Source organism: Vipera ursinii (assembly GCF_947247035.1).
Source record: "Vipera ursinii genome assembly, chromosome: 7".
Classification (NCBI taxonomy): Eukaryota; Metazoa; Chordata; class Lepidosauria; order Squamata; family Viperidae; genus Vipera; species Vipera ursinii.
This window is the reverse complement of record NC_139521.1, coordinates 58,205,149-58,215,137: the sequence shown is the minus strand read 5'-3', so window position 1 is coordinate 58,215,137 and position 9,989 is coordinate 58,205,149. Positions and strand designations below refer to the sequence as shown.

The window sequence follows — 9,989 nt, the reverse complement described above, 5'->3', positions numbered from 1 at the left end:
GTGAAACTACACATACTTCATGTAATTTTCTTCTGTAAACTGTTGTCTGATAAGAATGTGCAGGATGTAACCATATAAGGAACAATGTATAACAATGTATAACTAGGAATTAGAGGTGTATAAATATGTCTGTTCATGAGCCCTTCGGGGTTCAGACCTTTTGCTTCGTTTAAGCCTTCTGAACCTGTGCAATAAACCTTTCCTGAAAAGCTGGCGTGAGTTTCTTCTTTCTACAACATGATTGTGATTGCAATTGCAATTAGTGTTTGTAATTACAATATTATTTGCTCAATGATGTCACAATGTGCATATCATGGTTTTGAGAACAGTATGGCTCGTTATGGATGTTTATGCATATGTGTAGCCACTAATACTATTTTACAGTAGAATTCTTAGAATTATCCCTTTTGAGAATTCAGATTTGAGTTAAGCTCATTATTGGGCAAAACAGTTAAGAGTCCTCCTTCCAAAGGAAGAGGAAGATCTTTAACAGCAAACAGGCACTAGCTTATTAGCTGAACGAAGAAGGGCCTCCAGGCACGTGAATCAAGTCTTGTAAGGTAGAGGCTGTACTTATATTAGGGACTCTCCAGAAAGAACAAGCAAATGATCCTGATTGTTCTTCCCGTTCCCCTTTTTTGGGTGGATAACAGCCCCTGCCTTCTAAGTATAATTGTTTTTACCGTTGAGATGAAGATTAGCGGAAGCAGGTTGAGGCTGCAGCCTGACTCGGTGATAACTTTTGATACTAAAACTGTCTCTCCTCCTTCAATGTGCTGGAGTCGAGCTCAGCTTACATATCCACATAACTAAAACTCTGGACGGCCGCCAGATGGGAGAAATTAGCTAGGCGAAACTGTAACGCTCCTACTTCCAGCGGTCTCCGGATACCGACAGCCTCGCGTAGCATCCCTGGCAAAGGTGCTTCTTCCAACCGAGCGACAAGAGCTCAACTCTTCAGTCCAGCAACGCACCAGAAGCCGTTGCTTTATCCCAAGTATCTTCAAACTTGGCCCTTTTATGAGTTGTGGACTTCAACTCCCAGAATTCCTCAGCCAGGCACACTGGCTGAGGAATTCTGGCCATTGAAGTCCACAAGTCATAAAAAGACCAAGTTTGAAGACCCCCTGCTTTATCCCGGCCTTTTCCCAGCTTCCTCGCCTGGCCTACTTTCCTTCGCAGATTCCAAGTACTAGGGCGACGCTGCTTAGCTCGTCACGCCTTCCGAGGCGACTCCGGCTTTCCTCCCTCTCGGCCCACCGGCTCGTCAAACGCCCGGCCAGCCGCCGGGAAAAGCCGCGGCGACCCATCTAGCGCCGGCTTTCTGGCTCCGCCCCGCCCTCCTTCCTCGGTAGGCCCCGCCCCCGGTGGCGCGCATGCTCCGTGGCCGGGAGAGCCGCTGCTTCTGTGCGAGGAAGAGTCCGGCCGTGGCTTGAAAGTTAACCCGGCGGCGTCCGGTCTCGCCCCGCCTGGCCCAAACCTCGCCCGGCGCCATGGTGCTGGATAGCTTGGCCCGCATCGTCAAAGTGCAGCTGCCTGCTTACCTCAAGCGCCTGCCGCTGCCGGAGAGCGTCGGCGGCTTCCTGAGACTCACAGGTTAGAGGGCAGCGCAGGGCTGTTCGGGAAAGGGAAAAGGGGGGCACGGCGTGTACACTTGCGTGTCCGTGGGAAAGCTGTGGCTTTCTGGCGGCCGAGAGGCGAGAAGCGCCGCTTTGGACTAGCCCAGGGGTCGGCAACCTCGGCTCTTTTATGACTCGTGGACTTCAACTCCCAGAATTCCTGAGCCAGCATAGCTGGCTCAGGAATTCTGGGAGTTGAAGTCCACGAGTCATAAAAGAGCCGAGGTTGCCGACCACTAGCCTGACGTATCATGGAACGTCCCCATTTCTTGCACACCCAGCCTTGGCTCTCCGCTTCGCTTAAGAACCGACACTTGCATAAAGTCAGCTCGGAGATAAACTCCGATGGATTCAACGGGAGGAAGTCGGGCAGCCTCCTCCGGTGCATTCTGTGGCTTGACCACAGTGCCCAGTTTTCCGCCACGTGATGCTCCCTCCCAAAGGGCCACACAGCAATCAATCAGAATAGACTTGGAAGACTTTAATGGTCTTCTGTCTAATCCAACCCCTTGCAAAGCAGGAGACCCTGTACCATTCCAGACAAAGTGACCATCCAGTCTCTTCTTAAAAGTCTCCAGTGACGAAAGGCCCACAACTTTTGAAGGCAACCTGTTCCACTGGTTAATTGTACTCACTGCTAGGATGTTTCTCCTTATTTTTCCAGGGTGTTTCTCCTCTTCATTAGTTTTCATCACTTATTTCTTGTCCTGCCCTCTGGTGCTTTGGAAAGTAAGTTGACCCTCTCCACTTTGGCAGCCTCTCAAATACTGGAATACTGCTATCATATCCCCCCTAGTTCTTTTCTCTAGACTAGCTAAACCCAAATTCTGCAACCATTCTTCATGTTTGGTCTGTAGACCTTTAATCATCTTAGTTGCTCTTCTTTGCAAAGTCTCAACATCTTTTTTGTAGTGTGGTGACCAAAATTGGATGCCATATTCCAGGTGTGGTCTTACTAGGGCTTTATAAATGGTACTAATACTTCACATGATATTGATTCTATGCCTTATGTTTCTACAGCCAAAGATTGTATTAGCTTTTTTGGCTGCTGCTACACACTGCTGGCTCATATTTAAGTGATCGTCCTCTCAGTTACTGTTTTTTGAGCCATGTTTCACCTAATCTGTACTTGGACATTTGGTTTCTCCTGCCTAAGTGTCAAACCTTGCTTTTTTCCACATTAAATTTAATTTTGCTAGATAGGGCCCATTGTTCAAGTCTGTCAAGATCTTTTTAGATCCTGAGCTTGTTTTCTGGGGTATTGGCTATTCCTACCAACTTAGCGTCATCTGCAACTTCGATGAGTTCTCCTTCTATTCCCTCATCTAAATAGTTTGATTGATTGCAATTTTACAGTTTTAAGAGTGTATCTAAATTGTTTTGATGTTTTATTTAAGCCACTCAGGGAATTGTATGTAGTGGGACAGAAATGTATGTAAGTAGTGATGATTGATAACATTACGTAATATATTTTGCAAGGATGTATTTTAGTAAATTTATATGGCCACCCATCTTCCATGTAGTGATTCTGGGTAGCATGCAACCATTAAATAAAAATATATAAAAATTAATACAGGCATCCAGTAGAGAATAGATTAAACACAATGCCAGAACCATTTTAAGATATCCTGGATCCCTTAAGACACCCACCCACAAGTCAGATCGTGACAAACTTATGGAACATTAGGACTGATGGAACTAACCTCCCTCTGGAAGGAGATTGTTTCACAAGCAGGGCATCAGGGCAGAGAAGGCCAGCCAAGTCAAGCAGGCAATGCATGCTCTTTCTGCCAACTGTAATGGGGGACAGGTAGTTGCAACTGTGGATGGGTGGTCCTTCAGGCAACCCAGTGCCATGCCATGAAGTATAGCAACATTCTTCAATGGAGACAAGTTATTTTTTCTATATTAAATCCTTTTATTCCTACAGTGGTATGATTAAATGAATCGGTTACTATGCCTTTATGAACTTTTTCAGTGCATATTTCTGTCCTATTTTTAAATTACTCATATTTCTAATCATTCATCACTGAAGAGTGATGAATGATGATAAAAGAGTATTTGTAGCTCAGAGTTGAACTGTGGGATCCTTGGTGCTCTCTGAGGTTGGTAGTTTTCTTGCAGGCATTTGACTACCAAACTAGGTAACATCATCACTGCACTTCAGTCTACCTCAATCATAGCATGGATGGAATATTCATGTTGGAGACAAGAGATCAATATCAATCTTGGGACAGTAATTGGGGAGGAAAGGTATGTGAACTTATTCTTCATAAAGTAAGCCAAACTCTTGTTCTTTTTCTAATGTTGAGGAAGGATCACTTTTCTTTCATGCCTGAGCATGATCATTTTTCCTGATTCTGCATGAGACATGGATACTTTTGTGTAAATGTATCTGCCAAATGGCATGTTAATCATGCTTTCCCTCTCTTAAAACTATTGGTTAGATAACATACCAAAGTAAGTCTACCAAAGATCTAATAGCTGCATATACAAAACATAAGGTTGAATACTTCTAACCTTGTTAATATGTGAGAAGATAATTTGGTTTATTGTGTGAATTCAGTTGACTTGATTGTGCAAACTCAAAAAATGAGTTGTCAGCAGATTAAGTTTGATTTTGAAAGTCTACCCAGAGTTAGTTTTCTAAATAAATATGATATATCTTGTTTCGAGCTATGAACTGTTCCTAGGCTGAGCTGCCTAATTAATTCAGAGGTTTGGAGAGATAAGTAAGCTTCATCTCAAATGAATGCATTGGCTCTCTAGACCTACATAGCTACAAGATTAAAAACCAGTTAGAAGTGAAAGGCACAGCTGAAAGGCCACTATAGGGTAGAGCAGGGGTCCCCAACCCCAGTCCATGGACCAGTACTTGTCCGCAGCACGCCAATAACTGATCCACACAAACAAGGAAAGCCCCATCCACAGGATGAAGGCAGCACACAAAAACACACCCCCTCCGGTCCGAAGAAAAATCTCTCTCCATGTAACTGGTCCCTGGTGCCCAAAAGGCCTCTAGGGTAGAAAATAAAATGCTTTAAGAGGAAAGGAATCTTGTTCAGCCTGCCTTTTTTGATTGAATGCAGAGCAGCTTTGGAAATTTTATCTATCAGTTTGTGAAGAAGAAAAGACTTTCCTGTAGCAATTTCACATGGAAGGTCACCTTCATAATTTTATTGCCTTGCCTCTTCCTGTTCCATTCATGCGTGCTCTTGCATCAGGCTAGATATCTGTTGTTAGCACATTTACAGTAGATAGAGAAGCCCATCTGTGCCAGAATATGGTGTTTTCTTACATTAGCTTAGCAAATTGGTCATGAGGTAAAATGATGATTCCATGGAACGATGTTTCTCAAAAAGTATTGTGCAGTTATTTTGCATAACAGATTTTTTGGTAACAATAGAAAAAATTCAAGACATAGTTAGAAGGGTACCACATGTAAAAGATTTTCCTGTAAACTCTAATATACTCAGCTCCAGGAGTGCCAGAGGAAGATCCACACATTCTAGAGGCAGATGGATCAGTGTTTCTGCTCTCACTTCACTTTGTATATTCATATTAGATGTGGTTTCATAAAATTGGCTTTTGCTTCTGTTTTCAAGGACATTCATCTACATTTTCCTTCAAGCTGTGTATTCTACCTGAGTTTGGATTTATTGTTCTGATGAAGACATAATAAATATGAATAAACATACAGTAAATAAACATACAGAATAAAAAAATGTGGTTTATTTAGCCATTGGTTTGTGGAATATTTATTTATCACGTTTATTATTTTTTACAAATAAGCGGCTGTTGGGTTCACAACCACCGCTAATTCAGAATTAAATCAAATTATGGCATAGCTTGTTGTGTGAACCTGGTCCCTAAGATTTGTAAGCCATATTTTATGTCATTTGCACATGCAAACTAAGTGTGATGTATTCAACAATTAACATAATGTGAATTCAGTTATTTTTAAGTATGCTTAAGGTTATGAAATTGGATTCATACAACATCCTGCATAAAACTAATGAACAATTTGATGAATTAACACAACGGCCTGGCTAACCCAATATCGTAATAAGACTTCCCACAATATGCTGTACCTGAAACTAGTCAAAAACCTAATCCAAGGTGCTGTATGAATTGAGTAAAATACACAACAGAAATGATTTTCTTATTGAACATTTACAAAAAATATTTAGTGACCCTGGCACTTATAGTACATAATTAGTAACCCATCCTACCCAATCTGGTTTTATAAAAGTTCACCAAGTATTTGATAATGATTATCTCCATTGAGAGCCAGTTTGGTCTATTGGTTAAGTTAGTAGGCTGGAAACCAGTTCTAATCCCACTTTATGCATGAAAACTGACTGACTTTGAACCTGTCACTGTTTCTCAGTCCATACTACCTAGTAGGGTGGTTGTGTGGAAAAAACAGGATGAGGAAAGAGAATTAGATATGTTTTACCACCTTGAATTGTTTATAAAAATAATAAAAGTGGGATTGATTTTTTTTAAAATTCTGATTATTCGTTTGGAAAAAAAATTAAAATCAGAATTTGTGGCTTTGTTGGATTTGGAAAAGACTTTTGAATTGTCACCTAAATAACAATTTCATTTCATTCCTTTTTATTAATTGGATCAATATGGGCTGTTCTGTGTCCTTTGCTGGGCAAATGGAATTATCTTTTCTTTTGTCTTGTCAGAAATCTTGTAGAGATCAGCAATAATGTCATTTTTTTTTCTTATTTTTCATTTAATAATGGAACCATCACCTCTTTTATTAAGCAAATACAGATTTCAAGTACGAGCTGAACACAAACTGTTATATATGGATTGTAATTATTTTCTGTACCAACATTGATATTTTGTAGCAGTTTTGTAATTTATCAAGTAATTAGTCTTATATACCTTTAATGTGGTCTAATATTTCTGTGCAAACTAGGATTTTAGTTTTTGCATTTTTATCTCTCTCCCTCCCTCTCAGCAACCCCTAGAATTTCTTCATTTAAATTTCCCTATCATATCATTATGAGGGTTTCAATTTTCTTGACTTCAGCTTTGTCTTTGGGCTTGTAGTTTTACATTAATTTCTCTACAAGCCGTGCCTGGAGGCTTTGGGATGAGTCTGGAAAATCACTCTCTGATGGAGAAAGACCACTCGCTCCTCCAGAAGAGTAAAGCAGCAGATCAGACTGCTGAGATACTGAAGAAAATCAGTTGGATGTTTGCAGTAAACCTGGAGGCTCTGCTATTTTCAGAAAGCTATGCTGCTCAGTATGCCCTCCAGCTAGCTCAGCTGTCAAAGGAGCGTAGAGAACTCGACCAAGCACTCGCTCTCAAGAAGGTCCCCACTAAGAAACTGGCTCAGACTGACCATCAGTCACAGGAGGAAGACATTTTGAAAGACATTTGCGTTTCTCCAAATCAGCCTGTTCAAGTTGATAAAAGCACCCAGGAGGAAGACTTGAGCCCAGAATGGATGCTACATCTTCAAGACAGTACCTTCAGGCTGAGAAAACTCACCAAGTCAGATTTCTCAAGTGATTATTGCATGGCATTTCTCCAAAATTACACATTCGGGCTAGATAAAAGCACCCAGGTGACCCAAAGAGACACCTTCTTTGAGCCTCCTGCAGTCAAACAGAAAAGAAAGGTCCCTTAAGGAAGAATGGAGCCAGATGCTTTGGAAGCTTCCCAGAACAGCGCCTCATCTCATTCCTGCTGCTTGCAGACACAGTGCTGCTGCACACAATGAAGTAACGTCAAACAAGTGTCTTGTACTAATTCTTATACTTATTCTTTATAATAAAGTGTTACTTAAATTGGTATCGTTCTGCAATTTGTATCGGTTCTCTGCAGAGGATATGTGACTGCTTGGCAGAGGGAAATATCTGTCTCCATTCAAGATGCTGTATTAGCAAAACAGTTTGCACATTACAAAATTATGGGACTGAAAGTGTGCTTTCTGGCTCAAAATTGAACAAGATTAATCTGTTTCACACATTTTTTTCCCTCCTAACCATTCCCCACCCTTTGGCAAGCTAGTCCTGGCACTGGGATAATTAACAAGAAGGGAATTAATGTTTGTATATGAAATACGTTGCTGCAGAATATTGTTTTAGAGTATGCTTGTGGCATGTGCTTAGTTTCAGAATGGCTCCGGTTATTGCCTTTCCTGGGTGTCCTTGCTCTGCTCGGATATGTTGCTATTCGCCCATTCCTTTCCAAGAAGAAACAGCAGAAGGACCGCTTGATCAATCTCAAGATCCAGAAGGAGAATCCCAAAGTAGTAAATGAAATCCACATTGAGGATCTATGTCACACAAAGGCAGCGTACTGCAGATGCTGGCGCTCTAAAACAGTGAGTTATTTTATTGAATTTGCCGTACACTTTTTACTTAAGGTCGTTCTTGTCACTTATGGTACAGAGTTGCTCGCTTCTTTTAAAAGGCATGATTGTGATTTGTCCATTTTATTTAACTAGCTAAGAATGGCACGCCATTCCATGATTAGGACAAGTGTTATAAATCATGACATATGATGCCATCTGATCATAAACCATAGCTGAATTTGGATAAAGAGCCAAATAATATTATTATCTTGTTACTTATGATTTGATGTGTCCAAATTGGCAATTATAACTCAATTATTTTAGCAGGTAGATTACATTAAGCAGAATTCTCTACATATGGATATAACATTTAATGTAATTTATTGCCAGAACAGGAGTTGTAATCAAGAAGATGAAGATAAAAGCAATGAACAGCCAATACCAATTGAATTCTCAAAATAATCTAATGTAGTTTATTAATGTAGATATTTTAAATCAAACCTATTATGATTTCTAAACTACACTTTATACCTTAACACCTGCAAGCCAAGCCAATTGTTGAGGTTAAATGAAATTTTGGAGAGAATATTTTTGTAGCTGTTCCATTTCTAAACACTGCTCACTCCAGTTTTAAGCCATTGTTTTAAAGAATACATATCAGATGCTCAACAGCTCTTAGTATTGGTGATGAATAAACATAGTCCATAATTTAAAGCACCAAGAGTGGCATTTAGATTTCAGTTTACATTTTGGATAGCCGTTGTGTCCTTCTGACATTACCCAAGCTATCCATCCTACCAATCACATCTGGTTATGTATTGTGCTTAATAATGTATTTAAGGGTAACTTATCCCTTAATCTTAATTAGTCCTAAAACCACTACCATTCCAGTCTCCTACTTTTTGTTTCTTGTTTTTGTTTCAGTTCCCTGTCTGTGATGGCTCTCACAACAAACACAACGAATCAACAGGAGATAATGTGGGCCCTTTAATACTCAGGAAAAAAGAAGTCTAGCAAACTTGTGAATATGCTGCGACTGAAGGGAAGTCTGTGTGTGTGTGTGTGTGTGTAGGGCTTTCAGTCTTATAATAATCACAGGGTTATATTTTAGCATATGTTTAGATCATCTTACATTTATACTGTGTGTTAGATGTTAGGTAATTTGTTGTATATTTTTATATAACAAAAATATAATATATGTATTATTTGTAATCATAGCAGAATTATTTTCCCAGAACTGCTGTTTGTAACAAAAATGAAAGATACTTCTAATCTTGGTCCATTTTGAATACATAGCAGAAAAAAGAGTCATGAGTGTTAACAAGATTGATACCGTATGGTACACACCTTTTACACAGTCTAGTTGTTCTGCTCCGGATACCACGAAGCCTCCTCCCAGAAGTTAACAAAGCCAACTGGTCATGGAGAGGAGGTGTAGCGTCCCTGACAATACTACAGACTCTGGTCAAGCAGCGCTTATATGTCATGTCATGGATAGAAGTGAACTTCCAGTAATCTTTTCTGCTGTACTCACTACGCTCTGCACAGCCTTCCTACCGAAACAGTAATAATAGAGCCTTGGTGGAGCAGTGGGCTAATGCCTCCTTAAGTAACACCAGCTGCCTGCAATTAGTGCAGGTTTGCATCCCACCAGGCTCAAGGTTGACTCAGCCTTCCATCCTTCCGAGGTAGGTAAAATGAGGACCCAGATTGTTGGGGGCAATTAAGCTGACTTTGTAATAATGCTGCTTGGGTGTGTGTGTGAAAGCCCTAATAAGCAGGCATATACATAGAGTGAAGGCTACTGCTAAGCTTGTAAGCCGCCCTGAGTCTTCGGAGAAGGGCGGGATATAAATGGAATTAAAATAAAATAAAAAATAAAAAAACATTATTGACATTATAACATTAGAAATGTGATGAAGATGTTTATATTTAATTGTATAGGTATTAATAGCAGTAAGAATTATACTTGTATAGTGGGGAAGAAGAGAGGATCAGGGAAATACTGGATGGTGTAGCATTGGATCTTTTGAGTGAAAGTTAAT

At 40.3% G+C, this 9,989-nt stretch overlaps 1 protein-coding gene across 1 annotated transcript; it reads left to right on the top strand.

The window, feature by feature from the left end:
- The first annotated feature begins 1,393 nt into the window (after positions 1 to 1,393).
- On the top strand, positions 1,394 to 9,937 carry CISD2 (CDGSH iron sulfur domain 2). Its single transcript, XM_083367859.1, has 3 exons — positions 1,394 to 1,596; positions 7,760 to 7,974; positions 8,869 to 9,937. The coding sequence occupies exons 1-3, from the start codon at positions 1,494 to 1,496 to the stop codon at positions 8,956 to 8,958; spliced, it is 408 nt and encodes a 135-aa protein (XP_083223985.1). The 5' UTR covers positions 1,394 to 1,493; the 3' UTR covers positions 8,959 to 9,937.
- Positions 9,938 to 9,989: the final 52 nt, after the last annotated feature.